The 18,979-nt window shown below is 40.2% G+C and overlaps 1 protein-coding gene across 3 annotated transcripts in view; it reads left to right on the top strand.

Annotated features, from left to right (window-relative positions):
- Nucleotides 1-12,103, top strand: part of acads (acyl-CoA dehydrogenase short chain) — a 190,530-nt gene extending 178,427 nt beyond the window's left edge. For all 3 annotated transcript variants that reach the window (XM_060843729.1, XM_060843728.1, XM_060843727.1), the window contains one exon: nt 10,214-12,103. In XM_060843729.1, coding sequence (XP_060699712.1) covers nt 10,214-10,366 — 153 coding nt within the window. In that variant the 3' untranslated portion in view covers nt 10,367-12,103. The remainder of the gene's footprint in view (nt 1-10,213) is intronic.
- The last annotated feature ends 6,876 nt before the right edge of the window (nt 12,104-18,979 follow it).

Genomic DNA, 18,979 nt, shown 5'->3' with positions numbered 1-18,979 from the left:
ACCATTCAAATCATAATCTGCCTTCCTATTTTTGCTACCAAAGTAGATAAGCTCACATTTATCCACATTATGCCACATCTGCCATGCATTTGCCTGCTCACTCAATAGTGCTCAACCAACTCGAGAAGTTTGGACACAGACTTGCTGAAGCAAAACCTCTGCAATTCTACGAACCATAAGATCAAAAGGCCCATAAGAAATAGAAACAGGAGTAAGCTGCTTGTCCCCTTGAGCTTTCTCTAACATTCAATAAGATCATGGCTGATCCAATATTGCTCATGTCCACTTTCCTGCCTTTCTACATAACCCTTGATTCCCTGACTGATCAAGAATCTATCTATCTACCTATCTCTGCCTCCACAGCTCTCTGTGACAAGGACTCACAGCCCTCTGAAATAAAATTCCTCTGATCTTAATCTTAAACCCTTACCCCTTTATTCTGATACGTACCCTTGGTCCTAGATGCCCCCATGAGGGGAAACACCCTCTCTGCTTTACACTGTCACACACCTTAAGAATCCCATGCGATGACCTTGGTTGGAGTAGATCTGATATGTTGCCTTGTTTTGTTATGTTAATTCTGAGAGCATAAATTCTGAGACCAGGTTTTTATTAAGAACAAGTATCAAAAAATGTATTCGTTGACCAAGTAAATACAGTACAGCCTATCATAGATGTTGGCCTACCTGTGCTCAAACTAGTTGAGTTTAGTGTTCTCAGTCTTGTTGATGGTATTGCTCTCGCTATGTAGGTCTTATATGGTCTTTTCACAAAAGTGAAAGAAACCTTCATAGCGTATGTGGAAAACGTGTAAAACCAGTTGCAGTAGCCTGCACAACCATTAAGCAAGTTCATGGTGTGCAGAGCCAGTCCCCAATAAGACACGGCATAAAAGCTAAACCCATATAAAACACCACAAGCCAGACCACACCTGGAATATTGTGAACAGTCTTGGGCCCTTATTTTAGAAAAGATTCCCTGACTTTGAAGGCAGTCTGGAGAACGCTCACTAGGTTGTTCCAGGTTATGGAAGAATTTTCTAATGAGGAGAGGTTGAGTCGACTTGTTTGAATTTTGAGAAGAATGAGAGATCTTATTGACACATTGAAGATTTTTACACAGTGACATTGTTTCCCCGTTGTGGGCAGTCCAGGACTAGACAATATAATCTCAGGCAAAGGAGTCACCATTTATTACCAAGGAATATGTTATCTCCGAGGGTAGTGAATCTGTGGAATTAGGTTAGTTCGTTAATTATGTTCAAATTTGAGATATACACAAATTTAATCAGTAAGGGAATCAAAAGGTGTAGGGAAAAGACAGGAAAGTTAAGGGTTTTCAGATCAGCCATAATCTCAATGAATGATGGAGCAGACATGAGCTATGTCTGCTCCTACATCTTATGCTAAAGGCACATGGCTTATTTGTGTCCTAGGAAAACATTCAGGCTTGGATGCAGTGTGCTATAAATTCAAATCCTATCATATATATTACTAAGCAGGCCACCACCATTAAGCAATTCCAGCAAACACCTCTTGAGTGTGGCTGTGCAATCATGTATAATAGCAGGACATATAGATATGAACTTGGAACTGCCATTGACCACACTGCGCATTTTGTTAATGTAGTCACATTTGATAAATATAAATACTCCAGTCCTTTTGTCAAGTGTACTTTTATGCATATTAGGGTTTCCCTTGGGCTTTTGCAATGCTATCAGGCATTTGCATTGTGTATGAAAATATGAAAAGTCATTGTATATTCCACAAAAGCATGTATCAGATCAGCTACATGTGCTTTCAGGTATTCAGCATCCTTCTTGGATGCTGGTTTGTGGTGAGATAACAGTTAATAAACAAGTTCAAACTCTGTGAAAACCTTTATTGTGTTTAATCTGGTAAAGGGCTTGCCAAAGTAGAAGCCATGAGTGGGAAAAAACTTTTCCTTTTCGGAGACTATGTGTTCACGCAGATTTATGGAGTTGGTTGGCATACTCAATTGTTCCGCTAAATTGCTTTCTGTTTAATCTAGTTTTTATTGTAAATGTGTTTCAAATGGTATTGTTCATAGTGCAGCCATCAATTAATCGTGCTCAACTAACCCCATGCTTGCAACCTTCAAAGTACCACGTCCAATATTAGATGTGGTTCTGCTATTGGATTAATGTACTAAACAGTCCTGGATGCTAATAGTTATTACATTGGATGCCAATTTAAGGTTATCAATTGAACTCTCAATTTGGTGCATCTGCGCATAATTAAACCACATATATTAGGCAAAGGAATTCATCTGTAGATTATATTTTTTTCGTTGAGGAAAGGATCATGGAGATTACCAATTCCTGCTGCATTCCTCCTGGCTACACCATGACCAATCAGAGGCTAACTGCCTGGTCTAGGTTTTTACAGCTAATTAACTATTTCTGCTCTACCTCTATGCCAACCATTGCCCAACCAATCTCCACCCACTTCTCATGCTGTATAAATTGGTGTTCCTTTTTAAGGCTGGGTTGTTGCAGACCAGTCCTGATGTGTCGGAGGCAAAATGCTTCAACTTTGTGCCTCTTTTTAGAAATGTATAAAATTAAAATAAAAACAGATTTATTAAGCAACCCATAGTCAGCTCCCCAAACACTGCATTATTTAATGAAATATTCAACAAGAAATGTAATTAATTATCAATCAGTAATGTAAATGTGATCTACTGGAGTTTTCTGTTAATTCTAAACTAAGTAGGATTTAGATTGGGCAAGGACTGTAAGGATGAATATTAAAGTTTAACTGCAGGGACTGTGATGGCCCTTGTACAATTCAAAACCAGGGCTCCGGGGACAGTGAGCAAAATGCCAGCAGGGGTGGTGAGCAGACCAGTGAGAACAGTGGCAAGTGAAACCGTGAGGGAGGAGGTGAATAAGCAGCGAGAAGGATGACAAGAGGGCAGTGAATGTAGCAGTGAAGAAATGGCAGTGGGGTGATGAATAGAACAGGTTAGATCATGCATTGATAGAGGCAGTGAACAGCGCAGCAAGTGGCCAAGCAGGGCAGGCAAATGGGCTAGATAGATATCAGGTGCATAACAGTGGCATAGTGGGTGCTGACTTATTGTTTCAGGCACACACACGAACATCAGTGACACCTGACTTCCTGTTCCAGGGCCTTGGCAGGAGTTACAATTTCCTGTCTTGGCAGTTTTCCTTTTCAGTTAGATATATCTAAATAATTACAAGCTTTGAAACTATAGCTTTGCTCATAAACTAAGCAAATGTAAGTGTTCGGTTCATAGAATCATCATAAAATCCCTACAGTGTGGAAGTAAGTCATTTGGCCCATCAAATCCACACTGACCCTCCAAAGAGCATCCTACCCAGACCCAACCCCTACCCTGTCCCTGTAACATTGCATTTCCCATGGCCAATCCACTTAACTTGTACATCCTTGGACTGTGGGAGGAAACTGGTAACATGGAGGAAACCCATGCAGACATGGGGACAATGTTCAAACTCCACACAGACAGTCACCCAAGAGTGGAATTGAATCCAGGTCCCTGGTGTTGTGAGGCAGCTATGTTAACTGCTGAGTTACTGAGCCACCTTAAAAGTTCTTCAAGGTATTTTATATGGAAAGCCTATGCTATTTGAACAGTGGTTACTTCCTGTTTGATGTAAGATAATCAACACGTTTGGATACTGGTATCACATGATGCAGCTTGTCCTAATTGTATTTTGACATTATTCCTTTCTCATTCAAAACTAATTTCTTACCTTCCATAAACCGATATTCATTTTCTCCATAGTTAGAAATATTGAAATTAATGAAAACCTTGAGTAATAAGTCCTTTGTCACATTTTGTGCAAAGTTTTGTAAAATTGAGTACATGAAGATATTTAATTGAAAACGTGTGGAAAAATCTGACTGTGAACCTACCATTGTGATTCCAACAACTTTCAGGTTCCTGTTTAATTATATATTATGCTGCAGTATCAGCTGGGCTCAATTCGTGGCATTCTCACCTTTGAGGCAAAAGGCTGTGGGTTTGAGGGCTTCGATGCATAATCTGTGTTGTCTCTCCTGTGCTGTATATGAGTATATTTAAGGTCGGCGTGGGGGTCGATAATTCATAAACTCATTGAATTTAGAATTTGCATACCCTCTTTTCTGGATGGATTGCATCCAGTTTGATTGAAGAGGAAAAGTCACATCCCAGACTGAAATCTGACTCGATGAATCATATTTTGTTTTATTTTTTTCTTGAGAAGGTGGTCTTTCTTTGAAACAAAACGCTGCACATTTGGTTTTAACAATGAAACAGAAATTTATTGAGCAAATGAAATGGATTGAGCAAATGTGGTCTGCACTACATTGGGGAGATGAAATGCAGTCTGGATGACCGCTTTGCAGAACACTTACGTTCTGTCCATATAAATTACCTTGAGCTTCCTGTTTCCTGCCACTTCAACACATCACCATGTTCTCTGGCCAACATCTCTGTCTCAGCCTGCTACAGTGCTCCAGCGAAACCCAGGCTAACAGGAAGAACAGCATCTCATTTTCTGCTTGGGGACCATGCAGCCTTCAGGACTCAATATCGAGTTCAATCATTTTAGGCCCTGAACACCTTTTCCATGTCCTTACCCCAATCCCCATACACCAGGCTTTGTCATCACGTGGGCTGCTACCACAACCAACCCATTGTCAGCCACTAATGGTCCCCCATTGATAGCTATTAGTTTGCCCAGGCTGACCTTTACCCATTCCTTTGTCCAACTGCTGTTCTCTCTCTCTCTCTCTCTCTCTCTGGGCTCCATCTCCACCTGTCATTTACTCCTCCTCCTCTCCCACTCCGTCTTCAGCATATGAACCAATATTTTTCCTACCTACCATCAGTTCTGAAGAAGAGTCATTGGTCCTGAAACATTAGCCCTGCTTTCTCTCCATAGATGCTTCCAAACCTACTGAATTTTTCCATCAATTTCTGCTGTCGTAAACAAATTGAATTACTTGAGAACCAACTGTAAAAATTGATAAGGGGAATTCAGTAGACTTAATGTATTTGCATTTCTAAAAGGTCATCCAATTAGCAACACTGCTGTCGAGCCACTCTTGGTGAATGACATTGAAGGCATTCATTGATGACGTTCAGTCTTGGTGAATGATACGGAGAGTATATTCTGTGCTGTTGCCACCCGCAGTATTTCCTCCAAGTGGTGTTCAACATGGAGGAGTAATCAGGGTCTGGTATGTGGTGATCAGCAGGAGGTTTTCTTGCCTGTGATTGACCTGATGCCATGAAATCTCATGGATGCTGGAGTCAATGTTGATGATTTCCAGGGTAAATCTTTCTTGACTGTGCCCACTTTGCCACCATCTCTGTTGGGTCTGCCCTGCCAGTGGAACAGGACGTACCCAGTGATGCAATGGTATTGTCTGGGACATGGTCTGTACAGTATGATTCTGTCAATATCACCATGTCAGGCTGTTGCTTGACTAGTTTATTGTTTGTCTGTGAGACAACTCTCTCAATTTTTACACTACGCCCCCAGATGTTGGTAAGATGGATTTTGCAGGGTCAATAAGGCTGAGGTTGCCATTATCTTTCCTGGTGCCAGGGTCAACAACAGCTGGTCCAACCTTATTACTGAGGATCTGAAGTCATATGTAGGCCAGACCAGGTAAAGATGGTAGTTTTCCTTCACTAAGGGACAGAGCAACATTGTGTTATGATCATCCTTAGGTTTTGAATCCAGATTTTTAAAAAAAATTCAAATTCCACATTTGCTATGGTGGGATTCAGGCACTGTTTCTGTGTCACTGAGTTGCTAGTTCAGTGAAAATATCATGATGCCATTGCCTCCCCATAAAATATTTGTAACCAGGAACAGCAAGTGATTAGAAAATAAAACTAAGTGTTTTCTGCAAAAAGAATGGAATATAAAATAGGAAAGTTTTGTTACAGGAGTACAGGGTATGGGCGGGACCATATCCAGAGACTGGTGTACATTCTCTGTCTCAATTAGAAAATTGTCTTGGAAACAGTTCGGAGAATGTTCACTTAGCTGATTTCTGGGATGAGGGATTTAACTAATGAGACATGATTGCACAGAATGGGCCTGTATCCATTGGAATTTAGGAGAATGAGAGATGATCTTATCCTAAAATGCTGAGGGGAGATTGAACAATGGGGCATTGTTTAAAAGTATGTGGTCTTCCCATGGGTTTCCCATTTACGACACAGATGAGATGAATTTTATTTTCTTAGAGGGCTGTGAGTCTGGGGAGCTTTCTTCCCCAGAGTGGAGAGGGTGAGGAATGTCGAAGATGAGGTCATTGAATATTTTTAAGGCAGAGGTAGATAGATCTTTGACTAACATTGGAGTCAGAGGATATTGAGGTGGGCAGGGATATATAGTTGAGGCCAGAATCAGATCAGCCATGATCCCACCAAATGCCAGAACAGGTATGAAGGAGTTAAATAGGCTACTCCTCTTTTGAGTTCATAGAAGCTATTGGTTAGAGGTAGTTATTCAAACAGAGGTCAATACGGGGACTACTTGCTCACTAGATAAATGATTTGAACTCAAAAATTGGAAGTGCAAATCCAAAATTTGCAGATGACCCCAAATTTGGGATTGTAATTAATATGAGGGAGCACTGTGGCAAAATGCAACACGACATGAATAAATTTATAGCACAGATACATATGTGGTGATTAATTTTTGCTATAATAAATGTTACTTAGTGCATTTCAGTAGCTGGAACAAGAGGCAACATGCTTCTTGAAATTAAGTATCGAAATGGAGTAGAGAGCAGCAGAGGATTCCAGGGGGATAGGGGGATATAGATCCCTATCCCCCATAAATGTAGCAACGTATGTTAAAAGGCCATAAAAACAGAAAACAAAGTACTGGGATTCATTTTCAGAGACGTAGAATTGAAAAGCTTGGATGTTGTATGTAATTTTTATAGAACATTGATTAGACAATAGTTGGAATTCTGTGAGTTTTTCTGGTCTCTACATTACGAAGAAATGGTGAGAATGTGCAAACAAGATTTACTAGAATTGATATCAGAACTGAGGATACACACCTGCTTGGAAAGTGTGAACAGATTGGTCCATTTTCTGCAGAAAAGAGACATTTGTTGGGTGATCTGTTAAAAGCCTTTAGGTTTATGAAAGTGTTTGAAAGAGTAAATGTAGGCAAGGTGTTCTTACTTACAGAGGGAGACAAGAACTAGAGACCATAAGTACAAAATGAGCACCAATAAAGCTAATTGGAAATTCAGGAGAAATATCTATCCAGAGGGTGGCTCGAGTGCCAATCTCATCACAACTCCCATAGTTGAGGCAGCTAGTATAAATGTGAATAAGAAAGCTGGAGAAGTGCAAGGGAGGAGAAAAGATCAGAAGGAAATAGTGACAGGAATAAAATGAAGCTGGATGTGGCTATGTGGAGCACAAATTCTAGCATCGACCTGTTGGACCAAATGGCCTGTTTATGTGATTTGGATATTCTGTAATAAAGAGTTTAGATCATTTACAAATCTTGGCAAATATTTGCTATTCAAATATACAGCACAGCGTACTTTATACTGGGTCATGATAATGAAGTATGGCAGTGATATGATAGGTTTATGCTGATTTACATAAAATGTAAATCAATTTTGAGCTTGTGTCTTATTTCAATACTGCTTTTTCATTCAAATAAAGACCTGGATAAATTTGATGGTATGAGAGATAAATTTGATATTGATGTTTTTAAATTCTCGACCCACTAATCAACAGAACACAGAGCTCTGATCATAGTACAGCACATAATTTGGTTTGAAAAATTTTGACACCATTTAATTATTTACTGCAGCAAGATGAGATAGAAGAAAGAAGTGTTTGCATTGTGTGGCCACACATTGACAAGAACTTTAACTAGATTTGATACTATTATTCTGCTGTCTCCTTGTAACTCATACCAGACCATCTCTAACATTTCCCACTTTCAAAACTGGGCAGAATGGGGCAAGAGAGAGGAGGGGGTTATTGTGCTGGTTTACTTTACAAAGTCATTGCAAACCTCAATAACATTTCACAATTTTGGTGTTATTTGTCTTCATTGTCATATAGTAGTGTCGCTTTGTTTCCCAAGACACCTCCGGGCTTTCTTTAATTTCTTTAGAACTAAAAAAAATATGGAGCAAGGGATAAAGATGTCTGTACAGAGATCAGCTGTGGTTACGTTAGGGACGTGTGAGCTTATGTCCAAGATTTCACAGTTATGACTAGGCTCTGGAAGGAATTATTTAATTTGGAGGGAATAACACAGGTGGTGAAATGAAATTTGTCTTCTGGTGGAAGGACCCCTATTAAGGAATAGGTCGGGTTTATAGAAAGGGCCTATGGTTAAATTGAATTTCTCTTCTGTATCAAATTAGTGATGTGGCGGAAAAGACAGAGCAGGATTTACTTTTGGAAAACACAATCTGCTATCCAGGTCACTGGGTGATTCTGTAAGCCTTTAACTATCTTCTCCAACGGTCTCCAACTGACAGACTCTGAGGGAGATTGTTTTGGAGACTGTATGCACAGGGTATTCTCTATAGAGTGTGATTTGTAATATTATTTCATCAGTGGTTAGCACTGCTGCTTCACAGCTCCAGGGTCCCAGGTTAGATTCCAGCCTTGGGTGACTGTCTGTGTGGAGTTTGCACATTCTCCCGGTGTCTGCGTAGGTTTGCTCCAGGTGCTCCGGTTTCCTCCCACAGTCCAAAAAGATGTGCAGGTCAGGTGGATTGACCATGCTAAATTGCCCATAGTTTTAGGTGCATTAGTCAGAGGGAAATGGGACTGGATGGGTTACTATTCGGAGGGTCGGTGTGGACTAGTTGAGCTGAAGGGCCTGTTTCCACGCTGTAGGGAAACTAATTTAATCTAATCAAACATGCCCTCATGCTGACTATCTTGTCCTTGGCTTCCTGTAGTTGGCAGTTCTTTATGATTCTACTGTTTGAAACTACCTCTAGATTCATCTTTTCTTCCTTTAGTTGTTCTAGTACAACTCTTTTGGCTTTACAGCATCGATCCATTTGTCAGCTAACCTTTCCTGAATTCCACCTAATCGCAAATATTTTCTTCCCCGCTCCCCCCCTCCACATCACTACCTTCACTGGAGTTTTACAGTCTCAGTGACAGGCTTCAGTGCTGATTAGCTTAGAGGTCATATTTGCTCAGAATTGGATCGCATGGAAAATGAGACTGGTATAACTGTGGGGATCTGGAGGAACTTAGTCAATTTCTTAGATTTCCCTGAGAGCCAAGTGATGATAATATTCCGGTTAGGTTACTGGACATGGTACGCTATGACCCGAGCTGGCAGCATCTGAGAACAGAGGTGGGGAAGTTATGGCTCCCCACGAAGTATTGTAATATTTAAGTAGTGTTTAATATTCAGTTGCTTTGCCACAGCCTCCAAAGTTATGGCTATGGAAAATGGAATTAGGGGAGTACTCAGATCTTTGTTGACTAACATGGATGTGATGGGCTGAATGGCCTCTTTCTGTACTATGTATGAGTCTAGCAGATAATTTTCCCTCTCCGAGATGACACTGAATGTGTACATTCTAGGCTTATACTGTCAGCTACCCATATGGCAGTAGTACAGGAAGCAACACACACAACACACGGGATGAACAACCCTTGGCAATGCATTAGATACTCCTCATCTTTGGCAGTGACAAAATTAAATATCCCCATGATCAGTATGTAGAAAGGGACCCTTCTTAACAACTCAGTCAATCCAAACAACCTCCTCACCCACTCCTACCTCCCACTAATAGCCAAACTACCCACAGATTAAGTAGAATGGAACATCCTGGAACCCATCAAGCATTTCCATAGATTCAGTTGGGTAGAAAAAGCCAGCAATCAAAAGCCATTGAAACCCATTGCGATGAGATCTTTTTGGAGGTGGAACCCCTGTGTAATCTCTCTGATTTAGGTGAACCTGAAGGATGCCACTACATTGTCCATCATCCTCTCCTAAAGTGTATGGTTCCTATTGTGAGACAATAGCCTCAATCTGGCTTTTATGCTGTGGTGATCAACCTGTGACAAAGTTGCACAACTTCACAAAATGCATGTTTATGCTTTATCACAAGGCTAACCAGTTCCTGTTTACTGTGTTGTCAGTTGTTTATATGATCCTAATTTCTGTTCCTTGTATGTTTAGGCCATACAGATTCTGGGAGGTATGGGTTATGTTACGGAAATGGCAGCTGAGAGACACTATCGTGATGCCCGCATAACTGAGATCTATGAAGGAACCAGCGAAATCCAGAGACTAGTCATAGCGAACCAGTTACTGAAAGGATACAGAGGTTAAGAGCACCTTTGGGAACAAAATGTTGACAACACTGAAAATGCCTAATGCAGCCAGAGTGTTGGTAAACAAAAACTGAATTTCTAAACCATTGCTATTAATCTGTGATATAATTTTGATCCTTCAAACACGGAAAATATTTTGCAAACAGGAACTTTGTGGAACTGCAAACTTTTGTCAAACTAAGAATTAATAAGTTACAACATTGAAAGAAAAGTCCAAAGCTTAAAACCAGCAAGAAACAGAATGATTTATCATATGAAATATTCAAAATCTTTAAAACCCAGTAAAGTAGTAATATTCCTCAATGATCCATCTTTCTGCATGATCTCCTTCAGGTTCTCTGTTTTACAGCATGTGTGACCATGGCTCTTCAGCCTTTGCAATTCTTGATAATCACTGACATGTTGACATTGCTCTTAAATCTCAAGGCTGTTTTTATTCTTATAAACTGTTGTGTATTTCTTCCTTTGTCTTCGTTTTACTCTGCTATCTTCAAGTTTATGTCACAACCAAATGTCATGATTTTTCTTTTCCCAAGTACCTGCCCAAAGAATTGTAATTAAGTCTTGGTGATCATTTGTTAAATTCTTCTTTCATGGCTGTGTTCCTCAAAACATCCACGTAAGCATGTGTGGTCACCTAAACCTCATCATATGTCTCAGAAAGCAAACTTCTATTGTCTTTAATTTATCTTCCATCATTTTGCTTATATTCTATATACATTGACACAATGGAGCATTTTGAGAATCTTATTCTGTTTTCTATAAAGCTGGTGATATTTCTAAAGATGGCTGATATTTTTGTGGTTTGATTTGTAAGTCTAATGTCTTCCTGATGTTTTGATAATTTTTTCCAGCCAGATGTTGTTAGGCTTCCCAGGTAGGAAAATGATTCTCCTTGCATTATTTCTTATGTTTCCTTATGATTTCGCATCTAGGTGTAATTGTTTGATACTACCATACATTCTGTTATGTTTCAGTTTACTGAAACCAAAGCTATTCTTGTTTATACAATTGTATCTAGACGTCTTTGTCGATCTGCCATAATTCTGTGTTAACCACCTATCTCGGGTTGTTTAGATTTAGTCCATGTATTGAAATTCTCTGATGGATGCCTCATAACCATTGCGTTATTTCCAAGACTGAAAAGATATGGAGATAAGACATAACCTCATCATATACACTAATATAACTGGACTCTGCTTTCTTCATCCCAATATTATATATTATTTGGGTGCCAAGGTCCTGACAGTTCAGTCCATTGCAATATCTTGGTGGGCTGAAGGGCTCTCCTTGTGCCTTAATGAATATAAAATTATATCCAATCAGGAGAAATCACAGGGAGGCAGAATTCCTCTATCCATAGATTTGTAAACTTATTTTTAAAAAAAACATAACATGTTTACTTACATGTAATGCACAGAAGAAACCTTGCTAATGAGGACTCAGGAACTTGTGTGTTGTTCATAAAATATTAAAATTCTGCGTGATTTTTGCTTTCTGCTTTGTGGATATAAATTGATCTTTGCTTCATTAGTTGTGATTGGGTACTTGTTGCTGATCCGGTTAGTGTACATGAGCTGCTAATCAAATTTTCTCCTTTTTGGTATGATTATTTATCAACAAAAGTTTGATTGCGTTGTCATTGTATATTCGCTAGCTGCAGAAAGCACATTATATTAATGTCTGACCAGAATCTGCTACTGCAAAAATATTTGGCAATATTGCTAACTGTTACTGAAATTAATTAATAAACAAATATTTTAACAGATGTGCAGGCAATTAAGTTTATATTAAAAAAACAGAAAAATCTGTGTTGTGCCAAATCGGGGGTTACTTCAGCATAATCTACACAGGGATTTTGTCTGCAAGGCTTCACTGTGGGACACATTGCTCTGGTATGTGATGTTAATAAAAAAAGAACTCCAGAAAATTGTATCATCCTAGGATACAATGCAATAAGAACCAGTCAGTGTGCAAAATGTATCTGAACCAAAGGCTAACTTCATAGATTCTATCATATTGCATGTCCTAACCTGCCTGAAGTTTGGTTTATGTAAAGGCTGCTACAATGCAATGAGTCAAGTGATGTTTCCAGTCCACATATTCGGTGGTGACTGAGACACAAGAGTGTCTCACAAAAGTATTTCCCAACCGAGTTCTCAGAAATTGGATTTACAGATTTTAAAAATGATTGTCAATCTCTCACACAAGATGTGTACCTAGGGGAGCTCTGCCTGATGTTCTGGCCTGTATTTATCCTTCAACCAGCAACTCTAAATCAGATTCTGGGGACTAACTGTGTAACCGGCTGCAGCCTTGTTTCCTAAATTGGGTGTTGAGGGGCCTTTCTCCCATGTTGTAAAGCATCCATAGGTCCATGGACATTCTTAGATTAGAATAGATTCCTTACAGTATGAAAACAGGCCCTTCGGCCCAGCAAGTCCACCCTGACCCTCCAAAGAGTAACCCACCCATTCCCCAACCTATATTTACCCATGACTAATGCACCTAACACTATGTGCAATTTAGCATGACCAATTCACCTGACCCGCACATCTTTGGTTTGTGGGATGAAACTGGACCATCTGGAGGAAACCCACTCAGACACAGGGAGAACTTGCAAGCTCCACACAGTCAGTTGCCTGAGGCTGGAATCAAACTCAGGTCCCTGGCGCTGTGAGGCAGCAGTGCTAACCACTGAGCTACCGCCCTTCCTGATGAATTAGTTGCACAATCAAACAAAGAACTAGCACAGGCATGATGATCCATTAGCCTCTTTCCCTGCTTTATAATTTCATCAAAGATGATGGAACCTTTTTGAACAGACTGAGTGTAAATAGTCTCATCCATCAAATTATTCACCTAAACGAAAGACACGCTCAGTATTTCATGTAGCAACATGATAAGTCAATTCAAAAAGCAGATATATGATTTTGGATACAGAAAATGGCCTTGATTGCCAGAGTTCTTCATAGTGATGTGTTGACAAAACGATAACAAGCAACTAATGCCTTTAGTAAACCCCTTTGCTAAATTGCCCGTAGTGTTAGGAAAGGGGTAAATGTAGGGGTATGGGTGGGTTGCGCTTCGGCGGGTCGGTGTGGACTTGTTGGGCCGAAGGGCCTGTTTCCACACTGTAAGTAATCTAATCTAAAAAACTTAACCACCCCTGTGTTACTAAGATAAACCCAGCACCTAATCAGTGCTGTATTGGTATCCTACAACTTTAAAACAGTCCGTATCACCTGTAAGACAGCTACATCTTTTTCCCCAATTAAAATATTTAAATTTCCAAGCTCGGGAAGTTTCACGATTTTGGGATAGGTTTTGGGAATTCTGCTGCTTTCATCTGAAAACTTCCCGAAACACCACATCAGCTAAACTAATCATCTCAATGCTCAGTGTTAGTACAGTATTTGAGAAGTTAATGGCACAATGCCAAGGCAAAATTGACTGAATAGAAACTATAGTTTAATATTTTTAGCATGCTATTATTTAACCAGAAATCAATGTTCATAACATCAGGAAATATGGTATGAGAATTTCATTGAAATATATTTTTATGTAGACTGCCTCTCCAGAGGAAGATCATACCCCAGTATCTGTGCCCCAAAATTTATATGTCTGGCTTTGTAATGCTAATTAAAGTCTGGTGGCTCACTACCACATTACACAGGCTGACTGGCAAGTTATTTCATGGCGATTAAGCTATGTGTAAATTCAAAATGAAATGTTTTACAACAGCACATACATTCACACTGATATTACACATGTCAGAGTCAGTGATTTGTTTTGCATTGCTTTGACTCATTAAGGAATTAATCAGTTTTCCCTGAAGCTTGCCTCACAGCATTACTGATAAAAGCACAGCTAACGCAGAAACACCAGGTCCTTCGTCCACCAGTAAGTGGTGGCCTATTTGTAAACAGAACTCTTCATCTCTTTTATATACATACCCCAAGTTCCACCTGAGAACTTGATCCTTGATGATTGGGGAGAGGAATGGAGATTGCTTAATTGTTTAAACTCACACTTGTCAACAGTCGTTTCTTGGAAACTGTGACATTGACAATGATACCCATAATGATCACTGAATGCAAAACAATAGGAAATCAATGTGACTTATTTTAGAAACAACCCAAAGAACTGGTAGAGCCACTTGAGAAATTGTATTCTACATTATGGCGAACAAACATACTTTGGGACTTCTTGAGTGAAAGGCGGCCAAGAAACCTACATTCTTTCTCCTTCTTTGAACCCGAGATAGATCGAGGGTGATGACCGTTTTCATTGGCTCCAACCTTCAAACTGCCTTCACCTCCTTCCCAATAGGATGCCGTGCTCCAGGAGTATATCTCCCATAAAAACAGCAGACCAGGCAGACAGATACATACAGACACACACACACACAGGCACACACAATACACACATACACAGATACACACATACACAGAAACACACACACAATACACACATACACAATACTCACATACACAGAAACACACATAACATACACATGCAGACACACAAACACATACAGACACACACACACACATGCAGACACACACACACACACACACATGCAGACACACACACACACACACACACACATGCAGACACACACACTCTCTTTAACTAACTCAGATTTAAGATTTAAAATAATTTTTGTTAACCAGAGGGATACAGGCCACAGATCACCTGTTATATCATTGAATGACCTACTCCTCTTCCTGTGTTACAGTTTAGAAGAGTCTTAAAGGGTTACTGCTCGATTGAGTGGAAGAAGCGCTAAATAGTGTGATGATGTCATGAGGATTTACTGAGACAGTAAAGTGCAATCTGGTGTGAGGCAGACCAAAAGCTAGTCTTCCCAACCATCTATGTACTAATGTAGAGCCTATTTTTATAACCTCTAAATAATTGCAATACACTACATACAGCCCCTACAGTGTGGAAAGTGGTCATTTGACCCATCAAATCTGCACTGACCCTCTGAACAGCATCACATCCAGCCCCCACAACCCTACATTTCCAATGGTAAACCCTCCTGGCCTGAACATCTCTGGACACTACGGGCAATTGAGCATGGCTAACCCACCTGACCTGCACATCTTTGAACTGTGGGAGGAAACCAGAACACCCAGCAGAAACCAACACAGATACAGGAAGAATGTGCAAACTCCACACTGTCACCCAAGGGTGGGATTGAACCCAGGTCCCTGACATTGTGAGGCAGCAGTGCTAACCACTGAGGCACCCCTTCTATACTTATGTCTTAGTTATTCGACAAGAGTCTTCTCATTAGACCAGAAATACATCGAATACATTAAACCTCTAAAGAAGTAGGAATTATACTTAGATCTAAATGACCTTTCCTGCCTCAGCTTAATTGGGGTTAGTTTTCTTAAAGTCAGGAACCCAATGTGGTTACGTTTCCTCAATTCTTCCCCCCCCCATGAAGTCTGCTCTGGTGGGGTAAATCAGTTTCATATCAGGATCTCATGTGAACGTAATGGACTTATTCAAACACACTGGGATTGTGTATAAACACAGGAGGTCCCCTTTTCAAACACCCTGATTCTATTTAAACATGTTTGGAGAAATGCACTGGCTGGCTTGCTATAGTTACGTGACCACTGCTTCTGCTGTTAGAGTCTTTCATTTACGTTCACGATAAACTATTAAACATATTACAAAGCACATTGGAACCTTGCCAAAGACACTGACAACAATATCCAGTGTTCAGAGTACAAGGATCATCTGTACTCTCATGAAGTGAATGCCTGTTCTAGGTTCATATGTTGAGGACCACTTCAAATAAGGGAAATCAATTGAGAGAAACAGAAACAAAATCAGTGCAGAGTTGTGGAAGGATCAAATGGAAGTAGTACTCTCAATGGGAAAAGGCTGAAATAAGGCAATGTGAACAGTAACGGATTTGGTTTATTTAGTAAGCTGGTGGGAAAGCTTCAAAGATGTGCAATACTTCTGGAAGAAAGTAAGTTTGAATTAGAACAGCCCTGGGTGTCATATCGCAAAGGTTAAATCAGCAGGGGACACTTTCAGAGAAAGAAGGAACGCTCTTCAATAAGTCCCTGGTGTCGCTGCACTTGCTCAATTCAGGCAGCTGAGAGGTAACCAACGTCTACTCTGGCTCTCGCCAAACGAGGGAAGACTCAAGTTAGCCTACACTATTCCCCACCACCACCCCCTCACCAATTCACCCACACACCCTTCAAAAAACAACCTTAAGTACTGCACAGCCACTTTTCTGATTGTGGACATTAGATGGGGAGAGGATATGAATAAACGGAGATGCCTTGGTCCCCACAACCTGCGTGCACTCACTGCCTGGAATGAATTCCTCCTTGTGGCTACTTTTGCCATTTTGATTGTCCCAACCTAAGGTTAAATTCCGGGGTACACTTCATTAGGACATCACCTCTGACTGCCACAGTGTACACAAGGGGGTTCCTTGTTTAAACATGGTCGCAGACATCCCACTGTTAGGAAAGTTGTGGGCAAATTAATGACTTGCACAACCTCAGGACTTTCCTCAGCCAGTGAAGGATTTCTGAAGTGCAGTCATTGTTGCAAAGTAGGAAAAACAGCTGTATTTGTACACAACAAATCCCAGGAGAGTGATCATGACAAGATGAGCCTTTTTTTGTTTAGCAATGTTAATTGATGGTTAAATATTGGCAAAGACACGGGGGAACTGTCCTGCTCTTATCGAGTCATAGGATCAGCATGCAAACTGACTCTTCATGCTGAACATAATCCCAAACTAAACTGGGCCTGCTCCCTGCCCATATTCCTGCAAACCTTTCCTATTCGTGTACTTATTCAAATGTCCTTTAAACATTGTAATTGTACCCGCATGCACCACTTCCTCTGGAAGTTCATTCCACAAACAAACCACCCTCTTCTATGAGTCAGTGCTGGGGTACCTCGCATATTCACCTTTGACGCCATATGTGAGCTGTGAGCATTATTCTGCATTGAACCCCGGATAGGCCTGGGCTATTTGCATATCTGGAAGAAGCACTCCATTTTCTAAACCTTGCATCCCTCATTTTAATAATAAAGGTTTTTGTTTTTCTTTTACTTGCTAATGTTGATGATTATAGCAGTGCGAGTGCAACGTTAGCAAACAGAGGAGAATAGAGCTCAACACGTTACCTTTTTTCAAAATTGTTTAACTAACAAACCTCGTGATGGCATGGATAGAAAGGCTACTATTTATAAGGCAATTACATCTGCTTGGGCTCATGTGAAATTTCTGCTCTAATTCTCTGCGATTATGTAAAACTGGTAAAGAACAGATTGCTTTATTCCTCTTAAAATCACCTTCCTGTGACCTTGTATTTGAAAATCTATTGAGCATTTGGTTTTATTGAGTTGCAGCTGTACAAAAATTATTTTATACGAGTTAAACCCTGTCTGGGGATTCCAGATGAGGACATCGAAACAGTTAAGCAACAGAGGGGTGCTGCAATGGGAAAGCTATATGTTTCTTGTGGTCAGTTGCACGATGGTTGGAACTTTGCAATTTATTTACATTGAAAATTTCTTTGACCCACTGTAAGTAGCCATGACATCAGCTACTTCAGCCTTAACCTGTCATAGAGCTATAGAGATCGATAACACAGAAAAAGGCCCTATCATGTCCACATCAATCAGAAACATCCAGATGACTATTCTCATCCCATTTTCCAGCACTTGGCCTATCACTTTGTATGCCTTGGCATCGCGAGCATATATTTAAATGTTTTTTAAGTGTTATGAGGATTTCTGCCTCTGCCACCCTTATAGGCAGTGACTTTCCAGATCCCCCCACTCCCTCTTGGTGAAAGATCCTTTCCTCACAACTCCTGTAAATATTCTGTCTCTTACTTTAATCTACGCCTCCTAGTCATTGATTCCTCTGTCAAGGGGAACAGTTTCTACCTGTCTATGCCCACCTTCTGTCTCCTATTTAAGACACTCCCTACCTTATTGACCAACTTTTGATCATCTGTTCTATCACCTTGTAAAAATTCCCCTCTGAAGCACCTTGAAATATTTTACGTTGTTAAAGAAGTTAACAAGGAGTTTTATAAATGCACATTTTTGTTATTGAAAAATCCAAGCCTCATAGTGTATCACAGCATCAAGAATTGAATGATTTAGAGAGGACATCAATTGAAAAGTGCTCCTTCAGTGAGACACAGTGGTACAGGGTTATATAGTATTCATAGCACAGAAACAGGCCATTCGGTCCAACTAGTCTTTGCTGCTGCCTTTGCTCCACTCAAGTCTCCTTCCATCTTATTGGAATCTAATATCGCGACCTTCTATACCTTTCACTGCTCTATAAGACCATAAAACCTGGAAACAGAATTAGGCCATTCTGCCCGTCGAGTTTGCTCTGCCATTCAGTAGCTGATCTAATAATCCTCAACTCCACTTTCTTGCCTTTTCCCCATAAACGTTGATGGCCTTGCTGATTGAAAATCTGCATCTCAGCCTTGAATTGATTTAATAACTCAGCCTCTACAGCCACTGTGGTAAAAGAGTTCCGCAGATTCACGACTCTTTGAGAGAAGAAGTTCCTCCTCAATTCATAGTG

Source organism: Hemiscyllium ocellatum, chromosome 24, assembly GCF_020745735.1.
Source record: "Hemiscyllium ocellatum isolate sHemOce1 chromosome 24, sHemOce1.pat.X.cur, whole genome shotgun sequence".
NCBI lineage: Eukaryota > Metazoa > Chordata > Chondrichthyes > Orectolobiformes > Hemiscylliidae > Hemiscyllium > Hemiscyllium ocellatum.
Note: the sequence above shows the minus strand (reverse complement) of the source record. Positions and strands in the feature narration are given on the sequence as shown.